Source organism: Chroicocephalus ridibundus, chromosome 2 (genome assembly GCF_963924245.1).
Source record: "Chroicocephalus ridibundus chromosome 2, bChrRid1.1, whole genome shotgun sequence".
In the NCBI taxonomy this organism is placed as follows: domain Eukaryota; kingdom Metazoa; phylum Chordata; class Aves; order Charadriiformes; family Laridae; genus Chroicocephalus; species Chroicocephalus ridibundus.
Genome location: NC_086285.1, coordinates 93,924,510 through 93,949,658, shown reverse-complemented (window position 1 = coordinate 93,949,658; position 25,149 = coordinate 93,924,510). Strand labels below are relative to the sequence as shown.

Below are 25,149 nucleotides of genomic sequence, written 5' to 3'. Positions count from 1 at the left end.
ATCACAATGCAAATTCAAACTCATTTAAATAAAGTGACTGCAACATTTTGTGTTGAAGAGCCACTCTTCCTGATCAGCAGTTTTGGAATAAACCAATATCCAATTTTGCATGTTGTGGCATTTGGTGGGGTTTTTAATGTGGCTTTTTTCAAAGGGTCTTTAAAATATGCCACTGAAGCAGCAAAATAAAAAGGAAACTCATTAAAAATGCATTTCAGGATCACAAGTTCATTTCAGCGTTACATTCTTATATTTAAATGAAAGGCACTTCATTATAACAGTTATAATAACTTCTTTTCATTTACATTTTCCCTGTATTTTCCCTTTCAATTTCTTCTCCATTACCTGTCTGTCCCTAAGCAGCCAAATCAGGAAAGAGACAGAGAAAGAGAGAGAAAGAGAGAGACTAAAATCACATAAGTTAAGACAGTGCAAAGGAAGCCCTGTACTTCCATGCCAAAGTCCCAACCCTTCTCGAGGTAAGGTATGAACAGAGGAGCTGCACAAATGGGCGCTGCTGGACTACACTTTGGACGGACACGGGGAAAAACTTGAGGAGACACAGCCGTGATTTGTCTGAACTGGTGCCTGTTATCAAGGAAGCGAATCAACCAGCCTTTGCAAACATTAATACGACTGTTGTTTGCCTTTTAGTGCTGTTTAAAATCAATATGCTTATTTATTGGCTTAGCTATTTTTTAAAAATTTAGAATAGGTGAGGACTTTTCTTAAGGCAGTGGGAAAGAAAATATGTTTCCAGTTGTACCAGGTAGGACTGGAGGAAAATTTATACATGAGAGCACTCCATCAGCAGGAACCGCTCCCGCGCGCCTGTTTCTCCCTAGCCCTCAACTAAGTCAAACCAGCCTTTGAAACTCATTTGCTGAATTCTGTTTCTCTTCGGCATCAATGTAATCTTCTCTAGTAATTATAATGCGTCTACAATATTAGAAACAGCCCAGAGATGTTCTGTTCTCTGTTTTGATTTTCTTTATATAACAATAATACTGAATTTGAAATTTCAGTGCTGACGTTAAAAATGTATAAAAAAATAAAACCAAGTTAAACAATTTCTTCCTTCTCTCTTACTTGACCATCATGTATTATTTTGCATATCTAGGGCCAACGTGTATGTCCATATGTGTGTGCATATGTGCAGCATGATCGTTTTTGACTTCTGGGTAATGCAGTAGAACACCTGAAAATCAATGAGACGGCAGCACGACCCCAACCCAAAAATCTGCAAACTTGACCATCAGGGCTGGCAGCTTTAGCATTCAGCAAATAGTAAAATTAATCTACTTTATGGCAAGATATTTTCATTGGTCAAACAGCTTCAAGCAGGTCAGCAGAGTCCCCGTCAAGCCAAACGAGCTCACTTTCTTTGTCCATCAAGTAGCTGCAGTCATCTTAATTATATCCGCAACTGGTTCAACTGGGGTGGCCCACAATAATGCCAGCATTAGCCTTACAGGATTTTGCAATGTACTTCGTAAGCCATGCACAGTAATTGTTAGGGGAAAAAAGAAAATGGGTAAGAGTCTGTCTGCTTTACCTCTTAATCTTTAGGGCAGTTACTCAGCGTGGAAGGTATTTTTCAGAAATGGACTGAAACAGTAATGAAGAAGTCAGTTTGTCATGGGGGACACAAATTCAGAAGAAATGGTTAATTCTTACTAAACAGCTTTTCTAGCACTCATTTCTGTTATTTTTGCTCAAAGGAGCGTAAGAGGAGAAAACGAGGATTGTAAAAGCACTCCAGGAATGAAATGTAAAGCAAAGTAAGAATGAAATGTATCTCCAGCCTACAGCTCTCGCAATGACAGGGCGAAATCTTGCACTGGGTGGAGAAGACAGACGGATGGAGCATTTCAAATGGGCCTGCTGCATACCAAACATTTCTACCAAACTTACAACCAAATGTAAGGGAACTTGCACTCACGTTGCTGTACAAGGGAAACGACACCACCACTGAAAGACCCTGAAACTACGTGTAGCTTGGCTGGCCCTTGGTTGTCCACACTGCAACTACCAGGGTGGGGAACACCTGACTTGTGAGCCCGGCAAAGCTCCCAGCTCTGCTGGGATGGAGACAGTCGCTGATAGAAGGTTACTGAGTTGTGGCACTATCCCCCCCAAAATGGGGAAGGGACAGGATGGAAAGAAAAAATATGTAATGCATCTTTTGTTTAAACAGTTGGCTCTGTGTGTTATTTTCTCACCGGTTCTGTCTATCCTGGGCAGATTTCACCGCACAGTGTGTAGCTATGGATGAATATGGGCCCAGGAGCAAAAACTGCAATGGGACCCTCAACTGAATCAACCACCATTGCAGTGATTTGCAAACAGTGGGAGCACGGGCACTGGACTACTTATTCAGTGAAGAATATTTATCATCTTAATTGAAATCTTTCTCATTTCTTAAACAATATAATGACAAAATCAGCTAATACTCAGAGGCATGCATAGCTCTCCTCTCTTTTTTTTTTAAGCTCATTTTTCTATGGGCATTAGTTTTCTAAATAAATTTGAGACATTCAGACCCAACAAACAAGACATAAGTGAACTAACTGGTGACTTCCGTTAAAGGAGTGTACATTTAAGGAGGGAATATATACACTTAGGCACACACACATATATTGGCACGTATATACATAGGCACACATGCACACACATATGTGCACACTGAGCAAGCGAAGCCTGACTCTATACCCTGAGGTCTCAGCACGAGGGAGCAGGAGGGAGTTTCTCTCTCCTTTCTCGATCTCCTTTTTCCTAAACACCAAGCAAGGGAGCAGCAAGCTGGAGAAAACCGACGTACTGAAAGCCTTGGGGAAGGAGAGTGTGAGAAGTCGGGCATCTGTGAGTGGGATTCTCTCCGCAGACGGGAGCAACAGGTAAGGCGCTAGGAAGCAGCCAGTGCTGTGCAGCTGCTTGCAGACAGGAGGCGGCAGAAATAGCAGGTGCCGCGCTGCATATCTGCACTTGGCAGGTGTATTCATTAAAAGTAATTATGCCTTTTATCAGGTCAGGCAGTCATTTTATTTTGGCACTTCAGTGTGCTAGAGTTTTGTTCACTTATCAAATATTTATTTAAGGAAACCTCACTGCATATGCAGGTTTTACATGAATTAGCAGCAAAGTAATTCATTTGCGAGTCTTATTCCTTCACCGGGCATGTATTGAAATGGGCTTCGGTGTAGTCAGTTAAATGTCTGTAATAGTATATTCCATTTCTACTTTAATTTTCACAGCGCAGCTGAAAGGAAAAGCAGTCACTGCTGTTTCCTCATGACGTCCCTTTAATTTAAACTCCCAGCTCTGAGCCTCCACTCCCTTGCCAGCTCCCGAAAACCCGCCTGAGCTCACCTGCAGTGGCTGCTCAGGAGAGGAGGCGAGAGAGAGGCGGGAGGGAAAGCAAAGGCTGTCTTTCCATGGAAGGACTCAGGGGTGCAACTTCACACCCTTTAGTTTTATTAAGTGTAACAGAAGGGGGTTCCTGCTGAGCAAAGTGCAGCTCATGGGATGCTTCCACCGCAGGTTTTAACCACGTTCCCTGATTAAAAAGAGGGTCCCGTTGGCAAGGGGAGGGCTCTGCAAACGGCGGAGAAGTGTCGGAGTGCCAGCCCTTGCGTGGCAGCACCTCGAGCACCCTTGGCAGGCACACGAGTCCCTCTGCCAGGCAGGGAGTTCGGGCAGCTGGAGGTTTGTGCCAGGGAAACCGGTCCCCAGGGATGCTGCCGGAGGGAAAGGGCAGCCCAGCTCATCCTCCGGAGACTCAGCTGGCCGGGTACCAGCCGGTGCGCCAGAAACAAAGGCAGCGCTGCCCACCGCCTCCCTAAAATCAGGTGTGTCCCTGGTGCCTCTGACCCTCAGGGACCCCAAACAGCTCCTCTGAAGCAGCAACAGCGTACTGTTGATATAACAGCAGCCTCCTTAAACAGGCACAAAGACTTCTGCCTCTAAATGCATTTTAAGTTGCAACATGTTATTTCAACTACTACAGCATCCACTTCAAGCCTATGGGTCTGTTTAAAAGGCCTCACGTCTAAGTTATTTTCCATGTACATTTTGTCAACTTTTAAAGGACCACATTAACATTTAGTTAAAGAAAAAAAAGGAAACAATCGACCAACAAGCACTTTATTATATCTAGGAAGCAGGCTGTAGCCTCACTTCTGAGAACTAGTTGTGGCTTTTCCAATAACGATAATTATCTGTTCTTCCCTGACAGAGGGATTTATCATATTGAACTGAAGAGCACTTTGAAGTAGGCAATGTAACAGCATTGCTAACTACCACCAGCGCTGCATCTGACTGTGGCTAACCCACCTCACACCAACAGATCACACACGTCCAGAGCGTGAACAGCCACAGCCACAATGACAGACATTAGCACTGGGGGAGATGGACAACACTCCGGGTATTTTCATGGATCGTCTCTGTTAAACTCTGAAAACACTTTGCTAATCGCACTCCTTAGTAATTCTGGGGAAATCATTTAAGCATGATTGGGAGGATGCGGAGGAAGAAAGTATCTCTTTGTTCAGCAGCACAACTTTCAGCGGAATCCAACCATCAGAGAGGTCGTTCTTACCTTAGAAATATTTTAAGATTCCTTCACATTTGAATAGTCATGCAAAAATGCCAAATACTTTATTTATTTTCAAAGTAACTTGTGTAACACAACAGTACAGCTCAGTTCTTCTCCTTTGACTATGGATGACCTTAGAGTTTAGATTGGAAGCCCAATTTTTAGACAGCTTATATCAGGTAAAATGAGACTCACCCCAGTCTTTACTTCTTCATTTGTTTCAGCCTCTTCATTTTTTTGCACTCTTTGAGGCTACTTAGAATTAGAAAATCGAGGCAAGAAGATTCACAGCACTGTATAATTAAAAGCCATCCCTATAGAGCACAACATCTTTACACGTCTCTTTTAGTGTCCCAGTAGAAACCCGTTAGTCCAGATTTGACCAGTGACAATACTTGTTTTTACTTCATGAAACATTTGACATAAAATTAACCCCTTTTTTACTAAGACTGCCAGTACAGTTCCCTTAAAATTTCTTTTGCCAATCAATCACTTTCATAATCACTGATCCATAATGAGCTTTGTTGCATTGTTGGAAACATTAGAACTGGGTCAATTTCAGAGTTAGCCACAAATGAGTTTTTCTTCAGCAATTCTTAGAAATGTCTTAGAAATTAAACAAGGCTTCTTTGTTTTTTTTTTTCAATTTGAATTTTTCATGTAGCTTCAAACGAAATAAACTGCACAATTTCTAGCCCAATAGATGGACTACCATCAAGAAGAAATCTCAGTTCCTGTGCTGTCTGAAATGGCGTAACAAAATAACCGAGTTCCAAATGCCCACCGATGCTGCATTATCTTACAAGAGGGAACATGTGCATGATACAGAAAATAAGTCTTAGTTCCTAATACGTGGCCAATTCTTGTCAACTAAAGGAAAAACTATGTCAGGCCTTACCAGTGTGGCTTCGTTTGTGAACCATGAGCACATTGGGACCGATGCAAATTATCCCACAGATATCACATTTTAGCTTTCCGTTAGGAAGTCGAATGCCTCCAACTCCTGACATAGCCTTGCTGCCTGGGCCATTGTGTGAGCCATTCATTTTCTCTCCCGAGGTATCAAGCATTCGTAAATCCTCCGCACATTCTTCCCCATTCATTTCACAGGCACGCCCATTCTCTTCATCACTCTGAGTCTCTATTTTAATATTACCGGCTGAAAAAAACAATACAGGATGCCACTCAGTTTTGTTACAGAATAAATATGGTGGCAAAGAAACAATCACATCAAAGGAGATAACTTCTAAACAGCATGTAAAATATACCTAAATAACAAAAGCTATAAACACAACTACATTTCTATGGGCAGTGAGATGACTTTGCAACACATGGAGCAATGAACAGCAAATATCAGTAAGACAAATACAAGGCATCCAGGGAGCTGGGAACCCAAACAACATTACAAGTCTGTTCCTAGGTCGCTTGGAGAATTTTGCATTTGTAACATTAATTTCGGCAGTTCAGGCTAATAGGAATGAAACTTAAAATGAATCCGCTGCACATGGATTTGACCAAAACAATTGTGAAAGTAAGTAACTCATCAAAGACAATGGATGAAAGTGAATTAAAAATGCAACATTCTCCACTTGGCAGGAAGATTCCTGAGGGTTGCACTGAATCCAAATATTTGGTTTGCAGTTCTATGGGGTAAGCAAGGACAATGGAAATGCAAAGAGTACAAACACTGATAAAGAAACCAGGGTGGAGAAGGATGGAAGAAAGATTTTAAGAGCAAGAACTATCTACATGGAACTTTACGAAGGATAACTGTGTTTTCAAGACAGCAGGATTAGGATCACTGAGTATGAGGACAGGATCTCTACAGCCGTGAGTTACTATTAAAAAATGGCCAAATCAACAAAGGTGGGTGGAAAAATTGTTTTGAGTTTACTGGATAAATCCTTTGTGTTATAATCCCATAGGTGACAATTGCTTGCAGCTAGAAGAATAATTCAGGTATAAATTTGGCATAGCCTTGCTACATGTGATAACACATAGGTTGGTAAATTTGATCTGATACGAACACAGCAAATCTAAACGTTATGGAAAAGGGCCAAGATTCAGATTAGTTAATGCCAGTATTCATTTCTCTTCTCTCCACAGGACTGTATGACATTTTCCATTGAATAAATAATCTTTACAGTTATTTCCCTCTTTTCTAATCTGATTATTTTGGTGAAAAAATAGTTCTTCATTAGGCTGAAAAAGACTATTTAATTGCCCCAAGTCTTACTTTCCTTTCAGTGGAAAACCCCTTCCTTCACCCCACCCCACCCCAAAAAGGAGAGCATTTGCTTTAGTGGCTGAGCACACGAGGAGTCTGTTTCACCCAATAAAGACCAGGTCTTTTTCTTTTGTGGAATAGAAGTTTCACGGTAGCCTTACTTGTAAGCGGTGATGTAGCAATGACATAGTGAAGCTATGGGCAATAATTACCTCAAGAGATGAAAGACCTTGACCTTCATTTGAAATTGAAAAGTTTGACAAACTCTTGTCTGCTACACCCTGCAACCTCCCAGGTGTCCCAGGAGGATTGCACGGATGTGACTGACAAGAGTATCTGACTCAAAATCCTACTGGGAAACACCTTGAGTGGAAAGGTGTTCGTATTTCTGAACACTGCTTGACTGGGCACCTGTTACAAAGTCTACCGATCTAGGCGTTTTAATGATTTTTCAAATATTGCATTTTTAATAGAAATCATATGCAAGACAGAATGAGTGCACATCATAAATAGTAGTTTTTCCTTTAAAACCTATGTCCTAAAAAGGGGAATAATTTAGAGATATGGAAAAAAAAAAACCAGTGGCCAAACAGTGATTTACAAAGATGGTATGACTGGCTAAAGAGAATTGATCTACGCTATTCTGCAAATTTAGTGGACCACAACCCTGTACTGCTGTTTTCACTGTGGTGAACAGAAGCAGTAGAAATATTTGGCTTGAGGCTATGAGAGATTTTCCAGAATTCACACACCAATTTTTTCTCTTAATTATAAGAATAATAATTTGAATGTAAATATATTTATACAAAACAATTACAGGTTCCTTGCCTGCCAGGGATTTGGAGAAGGTGGCTTTTGAAGTAGGCTTTATGTTAAGTTAAGGCAAAATACATGCGAACAAAGCAAAAAGATCAGACTACTTAAGCCTTTTGGTAGCGTATGCAGACAAACGCACATTACTGAGAAGTGAAATGACACAAACAAAAATCATAAAAGTAGGAACTAGATGGAAATAGTGAGTTTGCAGTATACTTACGGGAAAAAGATTTGGGAATTATTGCATGAAAGTCCCTAAAGCCTTCTGCCCCGTATGCAGCTGCAATAAAGAAGGCAAACAGGATGCTGGTTTGTGGTACTGCTAGCAGTAAATGTAAAAGAAGAGGGCATTATTGCTATAAGAGAAACACCCAGGAGAAAGACAGAACTATCATCACAGAAGCAACACAAGCAGTTTAGGATGAAGCAGGAACAGCAGCAGGACAGTTGGCAGGGGAATCCTGACCTGCCCAGGACAATTCCCATTTGTAAAAATGCCCTTTTCTTCCAAAGCATCCCAAAAGTTTTAACATGTCTTCTAAATGCATAATGTCTCTTGGGTATTCCCCTTGCTCGCAGGTTAACTCCTGCTGAAGTCAAGAGGAACTTTTGCTAAAGCGTATACAAAAGGTCAACAGGAGCAGAGCACCTAACCCAGCTTTCTCCCGCCCCTAAGGAAACTGCGGGTCCCTACAGTGCAAGCTTCCTATCAGGATTTATTTTTTGCCAACATGCCCTCTTTGTGTACCAGAGATCTCTTCTTTATATGTCCTTGTTTCTAGTCACTGCAGTTATAAAAAGTGAAATTGCATTGTTTTTCTTTTCATGCCTGCTGGTCTTATACAATGGAAGAAGTGGGAGTTCAATTTTATATATCTATTATTGTGCATACTTTTTGGCATCTTTTTGTTTGTATTTCTGAGGCTTGTCCTCACAATGTATCTACACAAAAGTGGCTGCACAAACACACTATACCCTGCATACTATGAGTAGCCAAGTGCAAATTAACATGCCATGGGGCACACTGATACAGGTAATGATGGAGTTCATCACTTGACCTAAGCAATGATAGCGATATCGATCCAGTCAGTCTTCACTAAAGCTCTCGACAGCTCCGCCCCTGGACTGCTGTAGCTGTGCGTCTCAGTGAATGCCCCCAGGCAGATGAGCCTGAGCATCCAGGATGCCCTTACAAGTGCATCCATTCGCCAGCGCAGCTCATGGCAGGGGCTCGGTTCGGGTGCGGAGCTCACTTTGCCAGTGACGGCTGATGGACGGTGAGGCCACCTGCCTGACCCTGGGTCCTCACGGAGATTCTGTAGGTCTAATTAACAAACAAAATCTCTTCATGTTCAAACATAGCACTTTTTGCAATCCTGTTTTCCAAATAAAAACTGGTGAAAAAAAAGACCCGCTGATGTAGGAGACACAACAGGGGTGAGAAATTGCTCCAGTAGAAATACTAGGGATTTTTATTAAATCTGAATGAGAAATGAGAAGGCAGGCTATACAATTATTTTTTTTCTGGAAACTTAGACTGAAAATAAAAATCAACAGTGTTTTCTGTTTCTTTTGTGGGAGAGGTACCTGTCCCTCCCTTGCTGTAGAAGGGAAAATCACTCTTGGGGCACTGATGATGTGACAAATACCTGGGAATCAGACTTTTCAGATGCACTGATCAAGAACACACTCAGCATTTGTACAGGTTTCTCACCCAGTTACTCAAAACAGTCTTTGTAAAAATAATTTCTGGGTACATCCATGTCTATGTACACACACATGCAGACATTAATTAGCTCTACAATAGTTCATGGTAAGAATTTCTCATTGGCTCTTCTAACGCCATTAAGATATTACTCATTAATGAATTTACTTCAGTTTGGTTGGAGATGACCTTAAAAGGCTCTGTATTTTACTCTCTTTGTACACATTATTGCAATTCAGGGGAACTTAATCCAAACCCTTTTTTTTGTGTGCAAGGAGTGTGGAGTGCACACTGACAGCTCTCTTCCGCTCCCTTTTCACCTACCCAGAGTGTGGAAAAGTTACTCAAAAGCAGGGCACTGGGTGGGTCTCTTGTGCTTTCTGATGTTTACTGGGAGCTTCACTCAGGATTCTCTGAAAAGCATTTGAAATTTACATTACAAAGACTGTTCTGTATTCTATGCTTAAAGGTGGTTTATGCAAGTCTTTGGAAAAAAAAAAAAAGAAGTGACATTCAAAGGGGAAAGGGGTGATGATATGATTTATCACTGAAGAGCAGCGTAGCTGGCTCAGCACAAGACTCAGGCTGGGACAGTCGAGAAGGCAGGATGGAGGGCGAGGTGACAGTCACACTTCCCTGGAAAGAGTTGAGCAATGTGGCAAGGGAAGGGAGGCGTTTTGCAGAGTGAAAGAGTCAGTAGTGGGGAGAAAGCAGAAACCAAATGGACCTCCTGGGAAACAGGATGTGGAGGGGGCTTTTAAAGGACAGAGAAATAAGCAGCTGGAAAAAAAAAGGCATGTGAAGAATTAGCAATTTGTTTTCAGTCCATTGCCAATTTATCTTCTCTTATGGCTATGGGACTCCCTCCCAGATGTAAAATCCTTTCAGTTTTGTGAGACTTCGTCACCAGCACAGGTTTAAGTGCATGGGCCAAAATCCCACTTGGAAGGGGACATTTACCTTCCAAGTCATAGTCTTCTCCGGTGTGATTTTTAAAGAAGAAAAAAGCAAAAGACCTCACTATCGAAGGAATTTATAGTGTAACAGAGAAAGATAAATCACACTGAAGCTTCTGGGGCGCTTTAACAATCGAGTTCCCTAACTCCCTTTGATTTTTAATGGGATTTGAGCATCTTTAGTACTTGTATTCCAGTAGGCACTTAACTGCATCTTGTGGCATACACCTGCCTTTAAGAAGTTGTCCTTTAGCCTTTCTTTGAAAATAACCACGATAGTCTGATTTTTGGTCCATGCAATGTCTTGCTTGTACTATGTAGCCAACAGCAAAGAGAAGACCTTTCTTCAAGTTGCTTCAAATAATGTGAGTGCATGTCATTTTTTGTTTGAATGGCTCCTTTGTTATTCCAAGACAAGTCAGAAGGACTTTGTTGTTGTTAGTTGATGTTTAAATGGTGGTTTTAAAGCCCAAGAAGAGTTTTTCATGAAGGCACCATAACTATTCAAGCAGTGGACAGATGAAGCTGCAATAATACCTGGCTGATATGAACTGTGGATTAGCACTGTTATGCTGAGGAGGAGAAAACCTTAAACACCATCCTTTGTAACAAGTTATAGTAAATGTTGCTAATAAGGCTGAATAAGATGAAAAAAAGCCCACCAGGCCAAAATAAATCACTTCAGCATGCTAACATGTGTCAACAAAAGCAGCCAGGATCTCTTCCTGTTTTTATAGGTGCAAAAAACAGAGAAAAGAATATTGCCAGCAATTCCACCTGTTATTTCTGGTATAAGACATAACAGCTATTCTGTTTTGTTACAGTGCACCAAATTCTAGCACTTGTCTATGAGCTGAAATCCAAACCTTCCCCCTTTTCTTTTTATATCATGGTCGTTTACTGTAGCATCAGTTCTGTTCTCACTACCTAAGAGCACTGCGGGCGGAGGATGCCGTTCCCAGACATGTGAGGCACGCGAGCAAGTTCTTTGTCCACAGAATGTTTAAGGAGTCTGTATTCACTAGTTAGGCTTCACAAGAACAAAGACCAATACTTTAATTTAAATTATGTTTCCATTAATAGTGTCTTTCCCTTATGAGCCTCTGAAGTGACATGGAGAATCACGTAGGTCTAAAAAAGGCCAACAAAAGGTGTGGGCAGAGCAACCATAATTAGTTATGCAATGGCCTCTGCCCTTCTTCAGTAAAATTCAGAAGATACAACACAGTGTAGGTGGGACTGATTCAAACTAACTAGTTATGTAGCTATAGAGAAAGCAGATGCATCCAAATGCTCTTAAAAATGACTGCTTTGCCCCTTCCTTTTTACATATAGCACTGCATTGCCCCATTAATCAAGCATTTGCGGTGTCTGCGTGTCTAAAATGCTGAAAGTTAGAGGCAGCTCAGCATTGCCTAAAAAGTTAGAGCCTACAATGCAGCTTAATTGCTATGGACAAACGGAAATACATCAATAAATAAAAGGGGCTGTATGCAGCCCATGTTGCACACGCTGTTACACAGGCTTCTGTTAAGACAGGACCCAGCATTCTCTGTGTCACAGGACCGAGACATCACTAGCACAGTGGGAGGCGAAATGTCCGAAGCCAGCAAGGCAGCCCAGCGACGTGGTGCTGGCACCTTACTGCTTTGCTCAAGAGAGCTGAAGGCTCTCCACAGGAGAGCAAGGCTCTACCACAGGCTGCAACATGGCGAAGAGGGGGCAACAGATAAAAACAAAGGCTTCTTAATGAGACGCTCTCAGCTGGCTTTTTAAAGGGAAACAAAAATAACAGAAAGAAGAGTAGTAGGAGGAACCACTGGGGCACACCTGCAGGGAGAGCAGACTGGTGCCGACGGATAAGGAGATCCCCCCCATGGGTCCGTACGGCCCCTCCTTTGACTCCAAGTGCCAATCAGCCCTTGGCAGCCAATTTCTTCCCTACTCTAATTTTGGCTTTCAATCAAATGAATATTATTCCAGAAACACAGGCGTCCCCAGATAAGCTATCTCCCACGGGACAACCAGTGTGAGGAGCTCCACCCATGTCATCGCCCGCCACTGCCATTTCCTCCCGCTGCCGCCCACGGGGAGGTCCCCAGCATGCCAGCGCCTGTGCCAGCCCCCGCCGGCATGCACGGCTCGGCTGCAGCAGCAGGGAGCTGTGCTCAATGCATTGCAAAACACATCAACATGGTTTTCCGGGGGCTGCAATGAGATCAAACCGTAGGGAGTGCACACAAGTGAACAAAACAACCCATGAAGCATGTCCTCTCTGGGTACAAAAAGTGGCTCTTGCTCCACGGTGCAGACTCACAGTAACCTCCCGCTGGTTGCCTATGGGAATCCTCTAGTGCAACAGTAAAGATGGACGGCTTAAAGACAGATTCAAATAATGCCCTGGAAATCTCCACACACACTTGAAGCTAGGTGCCTTTCATGTGTCTTTCTGAATTTGTGCTTCAGCAGGAAACGATCTGTAACCAAGCCAAGGGGCTGATCTAGTTCATAGTTATTGTCTTTGTTGTGCTACTCACTGGTACATTTTGTACTGGATTCACGTTGTTTTTTCAAAGGACCGTTAACTACTTGGCTGCTTGACGTTCTTCATCTGAATTACCAGTAAAACTAAGTTTTAAAGGCAAAAGAAAGAGCATTATCAAGAAAAGCTATGCTAAACCTATTTCTCAAGTTCCACATGTACATGTAACCCATGCTTCCTCTATATGAAGTGCTCTGCGTCTTTTGCTGGCTGCATGATGGAGAAGCTAAGGGAACTGCTGCAGGCTTGCTGGTAACAGACTTTATCGACACTTTTCTGTTTTGAGAAGTAAGCTGGGAAGATTTTCAAACGGGAGGGAAAGGTTTGCTGACAAATGATGGCAAGAACAGAGCTTCTCATCCTCAATGTCTTTGTCTCTTCTGCTTCCATCAGACTTTTTTTTTAATGCGGGCATTAAAGAATGAGGAAGTAACAAAAGGGCATTTAGCAAGAAAGTTTTAAAAAGCAAAGTAACCTCAAGTAACAATACACAACAGTGAGGTAAAAACAGTACCATATATGAAAACATTCCTGGCTCACGCGGGTATCCACTGTGTGGATACACACGTTTATGTGCCGAGTCTGGCACCTGTGAAGAAACGCACCTTCTTCAGAAATGCGTATAGGGACAAGCTGTGGCCTATGCGCTTCCCACACAGCAACAGTTACCCAAGAGAAGCAGAGTCTCAGACATACGATAATCTAACATTTATAAGGCATCCCCCTTCTCTAATCCTTCCACAAAGCATGCTTTGGTGAAATTCATGGGTGTTAACCTGCCCTCGAGTAACGCAACAACATTCTAGCTAATGGCAGGCAATAGCCTGGGAAAACGTGAAAAGAGTGTGCACCCGCAAAGATTAGTGTTTTGGAGAAGAGGAGGGACTATGTTGAGAATTAACAGGGAGACCAAAGGAGCTCCTGACAGATGGGAGTGACAGGCAGGTTCTTGCATGAAGCCATGCTGTCATGGCTGGAAGTTGTCCTTGCCCTGCTGCAAACCTGGGGGTTACTGTGGGGGTCCCTAGCCAAAGCAAAGGGCTTAGCAAATGCAGAAATGCAGTGAGTAAAGCACAGATACACACTTAACGTGATCAGTAACATACAAATGATGTGAACTGCAGTTAGAGGGGGAATTTTAAGCCTAACTGACCAAGAGAAAACCATATGAAATCTGAACACATACAGATGGTATCGGTCAGACCTGTACCAGCTGAAGACAGCAGTCGTTACCCCACCGGAGAAAGCTCCCACTTGGGAGCAATGAAGTGTCCTTGGGTCTGAGGTAGGAAAAGGAGGACACAGGTCCTAATCTCGCTGTACAGCGCGGGGGGGCAGGAGGGGCACAGGAACGGGCAAGGAGGTGAACTGTTTTGTATATTGCTTCAGAGCACCTAAATTTGCCTTGCCCTGAATGCAAAGTTAGCCCCTTGCAAACCTTCCCCTTTTCACGCTCCAGCTCAGTGAGCTGCTTACATGTCTTTAACGTTGTCCCTAGAGCGGCACAGAGCTACCCTGGCTCAGGATCAGGCCCTCGTAAGTCCACCCACATGAACATTTAATGTGCTGTGCCTTCGCTGTCAGCAAGACAGACACGGGGACTTTTACCAGGGACTGTTTAGCTACCGTGATGATGTCTTGAGTGCTATTTTACGCAAGTGTCAATAGTTCCCCAGCTGTCAAAGGGTCAGTAGGTCTAAAATTAGACCAAGCAGCTGTGTTTAGGTTTGGGGAGGTGCCTATGGGTGCTGTGCCCAGGCTACGCACTGTTAGTCTCCTCTTCTGAGAAGAGGCCAGAGGATGAAATAGAGAGGAACCTTCCAATTTCAGCACTTGAGAAGGAATATTTCATGACGATTTTATTATCTTGCCTACTCAGAAAGCAAATTGCAGAGCAGAGTCCTCTGTGTCCCCCTCACTGGACAGGGGATTCCCCCCCCCGCCCCGGGATACTGAACGTTTATTTTAGACTAAAGCAGATCAAATGTAGTCATCGCATTATGAGTGATAAAAAGTAGATGATCTCTCTTGGGACTGTGCAAAGAAGGTAATGCTGATGTAGTCTGCTTTAGATCATGTTAGTCCTGAGTGCTCGTTTATTTTTCCAGAAGTATCCACCAAGGCTATTAAGTTTTTTTTTTTTGGGTTGTAGAAATATTGCCAGAAGGTTTTGCAATGTAAACTGATGTTTACCTGATTACAGTGTGCTTAACAGTCCAATGAAAGGAAATCATAATCTACAGCTTCTGGGGAAGAGGCATAAATTGTTCTACACAAATCCTAAAGAAACTCTCTGAATGCGGACATACCAGGTATCTCCTGAAGAGAAAAATATCAGGACAAAATTAATTCTTTCCTACCGTGTATTGCAGCCAAAGCTTTGCTACAGGAACCTGGAGTCCCCCTCAGCCAACCAGACCTCTGCTGAAATGGCAAGAAACCCCAAGTGATGCTGGGAGACTCTCAAAACACTCAGAGATCTGAATCATTTTGGAAGTCTGCAAACTCAGTTCAGTCCACATTTTTAAAAGAATTCTTTTCTTTCCTCACTTCCTTGGCCATTTTTAATGCCTGCTGTTTCCTTGCTTTTACCTCAGGAAAAACAAGCCCTCCTTCCCTTCCCTGAGCAGAGTCCAACCGTAACCATATTAGTGCTACAACAAGCCATCCCTGACATTGGATGCCTCTTCTGTGAGGCATCCAACAATTGCAAAGTTGTATACTGTTTCCTTGGGTCTTTGGACACAATGCTAAGAGAAAAACCTAGATTTCACTAGCTTTCTGCAACATCTGACTCAAAAAGAAGGAGCAATTATTTAAAAAAATTCCAGTTTCTCAGAAAGATGTGGGCAAAAATATGACAGACTTTCAGGCTAAAGAATTTTCTATATGTAAAAGACATTACATCAGGAATGGCACCCTAGCAGAACTTCCTAGCTCTGCTCTGCAAGGACACCACAGTTGTGATTTGAAACTACTGAATTTAGGAGTCCCTATTCCTGTCCTGAAGTTTATCTCCAAAATGAGAAAGGAACTGTGCTGCAGAAGGAAACTCCAAGTTGAGGTTTAGTTGGGTTACTGGTCCAGGTATCGTCATGGCTCCAGAGGAGAAATGCCAATATGGCAATCCACTCAGGTGCAGCTTCCTCAAACCCTGAACAAATCTTCAGCAAGGCTGCTGAATGCAAAAGGGTGTTTTAAAATTATTTTACCACTCTCTTGAGTAAGTAATCTGACATTTGAAACTCGCTGGAAACACAGTCAAGATCACAATCTTCAGCCAGTCACAATCATCGTGCTTCGTATCCCTATCTTATATCAAATTGCAACCGTTTTCTTAACATGGATAGATCAACAAAGCATCCAAGCCAACACGTTGCTGGCAGAGCTTCAAGAGAAAAGGCTTTCAAAATAATAGTTGTTGAATTAAATGGTCTCCAATAGCACCACTTCAGACTAAATTTTCATAAATAGCCCAAAACTGACACTTATAAACAGGAGAAACCTACATATCTTAGACCACAGAAATTCTTCCATCAAGGCCTTCATTTCTGGCTGAGGTATAGAAAAGAATGTGCTATAATTAATTAATTAATTAATTAATTCAAATACTGCTAGAATTTCTCTAAACTCTTCCACTCATTTCAATATGTCTACCAATTATTTTAACATTTGTCCATCAACAAAAGATTTTTTACAAAAGCAACTAATGTTTTGGGGCTCTTCAACTTCAGACACTAATGAAACGAAATTATCAGAAAACAGATCATCCTGGAAAACATCGATCACTGAGAAATCGGACCACTGTCTCAAGCTCCGTATCTGAATTCTGGGCATCCAGGCACCTCTAAAAATCAGGACCACCCTCTGTTTAGCATGCACATGCAGGCAGACATTTGTTAGCTCCTCACAAACTCTGTTTGCCATAACCTATAAGTTGATCAGTGGAGAAGTGTTTAACAGAAAGGACATGTATTGGCGTATTCTAATTTCAAATCTCAGAGCTGGTTCAGGCATTGCTTCCCAATCTGCAGCAAAGGGAGGCTATGAAACCCTTTTTCCACTGTAGCACCCAGTGGAGAGCAATTTTGAAGTATCTAAATGATTTGGGAGGTTAAGTCTCCCTGACTTTTAGTGATATCCAGATTTTTAAGACAACCTGAGCTTCTCATGGGGGATGGAGAAACAGCAAACCCACACTGAGAATGCTGTTGAGCTTGAGTCCAATCGCAGCCATAGCTGAGAAACATCACAGCTTCCCCCCTGTCCGGCTTAACAGGAAACCTCTATCTACTGTTCCTCTAACTCCTTCCACAAACACACAGAGCAGTCTGGACATATTACCCATTTCCTCCCAACCCACAGTTGTTTATCTCCTTAGCATCTGTCATGGCCTAGAAGTTTGGAGCTAGTCCTACACCAGTTGCTATGATGTAAATTTACTCGTAAATTTACAATGTAAAACAGAGTTGAAAGGCTTCTAAGAGACCCCAGACAAAAAAGGAGAGGACAGGAGAGGAGAGGAGAGGAGAGGAGAGGAGAGGAGAGGAGAGGAGAGGAGAGGAGAGGAGAGGAGAGGAGAGGAGAGGAGAGGAGAGGAGAGGAGAGGAGAGGAGAGGAGAGGAGAGGAGAGGAGAGGAGAGGAGAGGAGAGGAGAGGAGAGGAGAGGAGAGGAGAGGAGAGGAGAGGAGAGGAGAGGAGAGGAGAGGAGAGGAGAGGAGAGGAGAGGAGAGGAGAGGAGAGGAGAGGAGAGGAGAGGAGAGGCACCTCTTTGCTCCAAGTAGTTGGAGCAAAGTCCGTGGGAGTGAGTTTTCCCAGCTGCCTGATATCTCAAGGAAGCTACAGCACCTCCTCATTTTCATCCACAGCATCTTCCAAAAGTTTACTTCACACACAGGTGTGGGCAGTAAGAACATTTTTTCCTTTGAGGTTCTATTGTGGTTTTTTTTTCTTTTTTCTTTTTGTTTGTTTGTTTGTTTTTTTGTTTTTCTTGAAAGGGCAATACTATGAGCTGTGCACAATACAGGCCTACAGGTCTGCTCAGCTTTCATGTCTCTACAGGCAAGTTCAGAAACACATCAGGGCGATATCTCCTCTGTAGTTGCAGTATTGTGGGAGACCCTTAGACTGGCACAGACTGCCATCTCTCCTTTGCATTCAAGGATTATCTTAGACTATATGGAAAGCCATTATCCCAAGTTCCCGAGCTGGAAACCTTGTGACTTTCTGTCATTTCCCTATTTACAAATCTCTCCCTTCTTTCCCTCAGCCCCCCACTCCTGCCTCTCCACCCTGACATGCTTCTGCACGCTCCCGGAGGTGAAACCAAAGAGCTGCAGTTGTGACACTGCAGTTTGTGTGTCATATTGTAACAGGGTTTCCACATCCTCCTCACTCTGTTGTAAAAGCGCTCGAAGAGGAAGAAGGGCAAATAATGAAATATAGGAAAGCAGGAAAAGAGGAAGCAGCCGAGAGACAGCAGCCCAACTGAAATGCTAAGAATTATGGAGAAGTGACAGAAAGGGAAGCACAGACCAGGAATTATACTTGGTGGCTTAGCAGAAAAAAAAATTAAAACAAACAAAAAATATACAGGCTTAGCCTTTTCTGCCTCTGCAGCAATCTTCTAGATTACTATTCCTCTCTGACTTTCACCCACTTGACCTGTATTCCCCTTCCCACCTACTTTAAAACAGTTACCAAACTGCGCTGCTCTATGTGCGGCTGGACTGCATCGAACCTGAAACTACCCCCGCCTCCTTATCTTCACATCAACCAAGAGGAGGGACTCCTCAAATCACGCTGAGAAAGAAAAGAGGGAAATCAAACATGAAGAAAAGGCCTCAAAATGCCTAGCCGCCGGGTGAGAAGGCTTGATTAGGCAATGGTCTTATTTGCTGAAGGCAGCCACGGAGGACAGAGTGATGGAAGAGTACAGAAGGAAATTGGCTAAAGCAGAGTAGGGATTGCTTAACCGGGCGATCCTGCCTGGCTGCCAGCGGATGGAACAGACAGCTTAGGAAGTCCTTCCACTGAGATCATGTACCGTTCTGTCCCGCTCGTTCAGAACGAAACTTGGCTGGAGCAGAAAGCGTTTGAAATTCGCATGAAGAATTTTCTCTTCTCCATTTGCAGGCAAAAGAGATACAAAGCAGAACATGAACCTCTTTAAGAACAGAGCGGGACCCAGTTTTTTTAGTCTCTCATTTCTCAGGGACTTTTCAGCAAGAATTTGTCTGATAAAGGGCTGAGCAGAAAGTAAAAACTTGAGAAATGACCCTCTATAAATATCACAACACTAATAGTTACGTATCCCTTTTGAGTCAAGCTCCAGTCTTTATCTTATCCGGTGGCTAACTGAATTTTGTAGTTTCTCAGGAAGACAGTGGTGAAATCCTGCATGTAAATGAAGACAGGAGTGTTACACAAAGGTGTACTGCGGTATAATTATTTGTTCATCGCTGCACAAAAGCTACCCTGTTGGAAGAGCTCGTTCAAAACCATTTGTGGCTATTCCCCCACAAAAGGAGGCTGTCAGGAGGTGATAAGAAATGGGTATTAGTGAGGCTTCACTTTCTTTGAAACGCTCTTGCACAGAGAGTATCAACAGGCTCAGCTATTTTCCCTACCATTTGTCTATGTGAATTAGCAAATATCTTCTGGGCCACTCGATCAGGGGGAAGTTTTTTTGGCTAAAGTTAATGTATTTTGGGACATGTGGGACAGAGGAGAGATGACTTTACCTGTGTAAGGAGGAGTTAGTAGTTTCCTCTGTTGCAAATGGAAACAGTCCCTTTGACGTTATGACTGTTGGAGACCTGCACTGCGTGTCCCGTCCTGCAGCCCTCACTGCTCTTCCGCTTCCCTACTGATATAGCACCAATACCTCTAGTTCACAGTGGCATAGTTTATACCCTGCATTATTTTTCTGGGGATGGCAGGGTGACCAAGCTGTGTAATACCCACGTACACCTACGTGAGAGGGACCATGACCACTGTAAAGGTTTTGCCTAGCTTGTCATGTCCTACCTACTACAGAGAAGGGCTGGTGTATATTTTGGGTTTGAAGGCCATGACCTGACGCCTTTTAGCTTACATGCAGCTGTTCAAGAAACAATGCCATGTCCACTCAAAGGAGTATTGTAAAAGAGAACTCAGCTATGGACGTCTCCAGAGCAAATGGATGCAATTTTCCTACTTGATTTTGGATGAGAAATGTCAAGCAAAAGGGGCAGAAGTATGACCATTTTCCTGTCAAGCCAGTCATAATGTTACTTACTGTTAGACTAGGACAGCTGGAAATAGCTAAGCCTTGGCCTCTACTGCAATCCTAGCCATAAGGAAAGGCATGAGTAGCTTGCTTGGTTAAGGAGCAATACCACAAGGGGATTTTTATGCTGATGTAAACTTGGAAAAAAGAGAACATTAAATAGCAATAGAAATGGGCAATACGTGGTCCAGAACGATTCTCAGTTTCTCACCAATTATAAATAGTACTTATCTTTTAATAATTCTCTTCCTCACAAACAGTAGCCTTCTGCTTCAGTCTATACAGAATTCGATAACTAACACAATTTTATGGCCTCAAAGAGGGACAGGGCACTGGATGCAGACTGAGGAAATCTAGGTTTAATTCCTAGCTCAGCCACAGACTTCCTGTGTGGCCATGGGAAAGGCACTTAATCCATCATGTGCCCTTACTTCCCTATCTGCACATTTTTCAATTCTTTTTTAATGGGGCTAAGACCTTTTTTTTTTTTTTTTTTTTTTAAAATGGGTAAATTCAAAAGCTATGTTGCTGTCTAGAACAATTCCAACGTCTGGGTACATGCCTGTCAAGTGTCATAACACATGAGACTGAAATCTGGCCATGCAATGGTCACCCTCCTGGCATGTGTCCCACAGAAGGTGACTGGGGACCATGGTGCAGGCAGCAGTTGTAGCTCGAGAGGCTGCACCACTTCGGTATTTGTGAAAATGCTACCCATGATCTGTGATGTGTCCTACAGAATTATACAAATAATAATAAACAAAATTATTATAATAAAACTTGATTACACCCATAAAATACTGGATATCAAGTGCTTGGACCACTCAGCCAGCTCTCCCTTTTCTGGGATTGCTCAAGGTCAAAAAGTAGGCTTTTATTTCCTCAGACTAATGATGCAGAAGTAGGAAAGGAATGACATTTTTCCTCAACTGGCCTTTTCCCATGCTACCATGCTGTTCCAAGAGAGATGTAAAAATCCCAAAGGCAACACCTCAAGAAAAAGAAAAAAGCATAAACTGCTTAAAATATCCAAACCAGTTTTTAATTTCCCACCACACTGCAGGCAGCATGGCAGAAGCTGTCAGTGTCCTGAGAAAGGAAACAAGAGAGGGGCTCAGCCTGTACCATTTTTGTAGGAAATGACTAAGTACTGAAAACTGTGTCATCTCCAGTTCATCCTCGTAGCGCTTCTCATACGTGTTCAGTTATGAGGTGTGAAATCTCACTCCAAAACCAAATTGCTAGAGTATTTTTTTTTTTGTAATGCAAAAGATCTTCAGAAACATTTCAGCAAAAAAAAAAAAAAAGCCTGGACAGAAGTATGGATTTGACCCCTGAAATTTGGGCTTACATCCTCAGCTGCGCACCCTCCCGGGACCAGCCTCACTCACTGCACTGTCACACCAGCACCAGGCTGTAATTGCACTCATTGCAATGGCACGATCTGGGACTCCTGCCTGTACAAAACAGCATGTAGATGGAAACCAGCCCTCCCCTTCTTCCAAAAGCCCAAGCAATACAGTGAATTGCCTCTCTGCACTAAGATATAGACTAATTGTAAGTCAGGAAATTCATTATTTCCTGATTCCCAAAATGATCTAATCATTTGCTACCGATATTTATTTTATTTCCTCATGTACCATCACCAAATCCTTCATTTGTTTATGTTTACCTGTTCTATATTTTTGGAGCTCACTTTTCAAGGTAAAGATACACATCATTTAAAACAAAGCTGAGTACTTTGAATCAAACCAATCCCACCGCACCCTGGAAGAACACACACGATGATTTTGTTGCCACTATTAGAAAACCAAATCTGCTCTCTCGTCTCCAGAATACAATTTATGGTTTAGATTCCACAGTGCAATTGATTACATCTCATTGTGCCCTACCTCACACTTACCTCAGCTAGGAATTGTAAGGCTTAATTAATCAATCATGTATATATAGCCTTAATTAGATTGTAAGCTCTTTGGGGTGTGCTGTTGGTGTTTGTGCAGTGTCTAGAGCAACAGAGCTCTGTTCCTTTTCCAAGAACCCTGTGCCACAACACAAATTCGTAGATAAAAACAACAAAACAATTGTAGAGAAATGGCAGTAGAAACACCCAAAGCTTAAATCAATCCCCTTCCCAGTCTTACGTAAACAGTAAGAGCTAATATGGACAAAGGACACGCAATTAGACGCAACTAGAACAAGTTCTGTGCTGTGAAAACTGGCACCAGACATTCAGAGAGTGATCAAAACTTGGCTTCCCATACGCGTTGATGATCTGTTCAGACCATCATCCCTGGCATTTCCTGCCCTTTCAGCATTTATGGAATATTTGAAAATGTCTAGCAGGCAAAGTTTCTGTCAAACTTCCTCTCTTCTAGTCGCGTGTCCTAGACACTGTGAGTGCCTTTTACTTGGAGGAGTCCTTTTGTCACATTCTAAAGCATCTGCCCCGTTTACGTTTAAAGTGCGTTTCAAATATTGCAAAGAAACAGACATTGTGTGCATTTTTACCAAACCCAAAGGACTCTAAGCATAGAAACACCCAAGTGCGTGTCCTAATATGCTGTTACACGTTAGGAATCCTTCTTCTTTCCCATGAACTACCAAGCCGCAACTTCTTGTAGCTACCAAGCCAGAGAGAGCGTGTCAGGACTACTCAATCCAGGGTTCATAATGCACCTAAATTTTATACTAACACTCAGACAGTGTGGCTGGACTAAAAGTGAAGCAAATGGAAAGTGTGAAAAATCTCCCCCATTATAATGCGAAGCAGCTCTACAGAAGTTGCTGTTTCTTATTAGCTAAGGCAAACTTTGATACCTGTGCCGTGCCCGTGCTGCGCTGTGGAGTATAGTGTGAGGTCAAGAAAGCAAAAGAAATCCTGCTACTCCACTCCACCACACATAAATCTGGAAATACAGTTTGGGCTATTGGGTTATCTGTGCTGAAACAGGTCACGGCCAGGCAAGTTTGTCAGAGGCTGCAGCAAGTGTGCAGATTTGGTCTTCAGAAAAATCAACCTTTACCTGGTAAACTGGTCAGCAACCAGACACAAAAATATAGGACTGACAAATGATGCTTTGTTCATTTGGAGGACAGCATCTCAAGGAAAGTTGCTTCTGTCTTGTCCAACACAAAAAGACAAAGTCATGCTGGCTGAATATTTCCGAGCACATAAGGCACTCAAATCCCAGTATCCTACTGGTAGGCCTTTCTACCCTTGGAAACAGACCTCAGGATTGTCACTTGCATCAGAGCAGTGCCAAGTGCTCTCCTTGCCACCAGGGCAAATGAAGCACGGCTCATCCACAACCTCAAATTCTGTTACCTCAAAGGCACCACGAAGTCCCAGTGAAGCTGATGTAAGCCACAGGCTCGCATCTTCAGGGTAACGTGCTTCTCAAGTGTTTGTAGAAGAGAACGTTAAAAGTTTCATTTTCTGTTGTCATCTTTTTTATCGAATGAATGTGCAGTGGCTGTTTGTAGTGCAGGACCGTGGCATGCTGTGGCAAACCTTCCCAGCAAGTCTTGTAAAATTTTTTTCTGCTGATGCAAATATGCCATTTGCTAGAGCTCCCCATTGCTATCTGATGAACTCCCATCTTATGCCTGAATGTGAAAAACACAACCCGCAGCCCAGAATGTGTGGATCGCTGTGTTCTCAGGAAGTATGCAACTAATATAACTATTTGTGCTCTCTCTCACTGAGGGTAAACAAGAGGGGTTAAAAAAACCATCATTGCACAGCAAACACCAGTCCTCACACAGGAAAGCCAGGGTCTGCATTTTGCTCAACTAGCCTGGCCTTTGTGAAGGGTTGTATTTTGCACCCAGCTGCAGCTCCCTGGCGCTTGCATAAGGAGGTTCCTTGAATATCACTGTCGCTTTCCGGGATGGGAGAGCAGAAGGGTTCATCACTACATCTGTTACAGTGGTTTCTTTAATCATGCTTTTGTATTCGTTAGCTGTTAGCTACTGAAACATCTCCAAGAAAGTTATCGAGTTAGCTTTTAGTGGAAAGCTGTATCTCAAGTGAGAGATACAAGGTATTGTATCTGCATTTTCCATTAGATTATTTCAATACGTCAGCCATCTATCCCTCTGCTGTGAGGACCGGACATCTTCCAAGATTTCACAGTGCAATCCTAAATTTGGTACCGGACAGTAAAAAGCATTTCATCAATGTATCTCTCACTCTCCATTACAGACATTAGCTGAATAACACTGTAAGAAATTAAGCAAATAAAACATCCGAAAGCAGGAATGAACAGCACTTATGAACTGCGGGGGAAGATCCCGAGAGACCATGTACCCCTTCACTGTTGAGCCAGCAGCGACAGGCAGGAGAGTCTCTCCAGGGCATCGCCTCGGGTGAGGAACACCAGTGGAAAGGACTGAAATGGGTCTCTCTCTCCTTTCCCCAGCTCGTTCTTCATGAACTCCCTCATGGTCCATTTAGCTCCATGACCCCGTCTGCTTTCACAGCCGCCTCGGCCTGGCAGCTCTGCACCGACTGTAAAAGCCACAACGGGTACAAGTGGGTCTTCCTCAGCTGCTGCCCACTTCCCAAATGGAATTTACACTTAGGTTTCTTACAGGGATACAGACAAATTAGCAGGAACTAACCTTTTCCTCTTTTAGGTTTAAAAAAAAAGTAATTTTTATGACATGCATTTATTTTGCAGAGTATATACTTGATAGGTCTTTTATTTCCCTCTTAAAGAGAATGAAAAGCTCAGCCTTCAAGATAAATGCTCTTTTGCATGTATGCCGTTTTTTAGTTTTTCTAGGCATACACACACACAGAGGAATTTGACTTTGCAGGCATATAATTTTATGTGTGCTGACAGACATATATTTTTACGTAGAGGTGTATATGTGTATGTATTTACACATGTAAAAGAGAGAAAATGAAATAAATGGCTCCTGTTGGCCGGAAAACACACGGCCATTTCAAACTTCAAAGGGAATATTAAAGAGAAGAAGTGAATTACAAAAAGTTTTAGAAATGAAAAATATTTTTGCATTGTCTCCTTAACACC

The 25,149-nt window shown here is 42.7% G+C and overlaps 1 protein-coding gene across 10 annotated transcripts in view; it reads right to left on the bottom strand.

Annotated features, from left to right (window-relative positions):
* Positions 1-25,149, bottom strand: part of IKZF1 (IKAROS family zinc finger 1) — a 71,839-nt gene that overhangs the window by 15,950 nt on the left and 30,740 nt on the right. For 6 of the 10 annotated variants that reach the window (XM_063326222.1, XM_063326220.1, XM_063326221.1 and 3 more), the window contains 2 exons: positions 7,858-7,917; positions 5,493-5,753 (listed from right to left, as the gene is read on the bottom strand). The exons of 2 other annotated variants lie outside the window; for them this stretch is intronic. In XM_063326222.1, the coding sequence (XP_063182292.1) occupies positions 5,493-5,753; positions 7,858-7,917 (321 nt within the window). The remainder of the gene's footprint in view (positions 1-5,492; positions 5,754-7,857; positions 7,918-25,149) is intronic. 2 more of the 10 variants (XM_063326224.1, XM_063326227.1) reach the window with 1 other exon arrangement.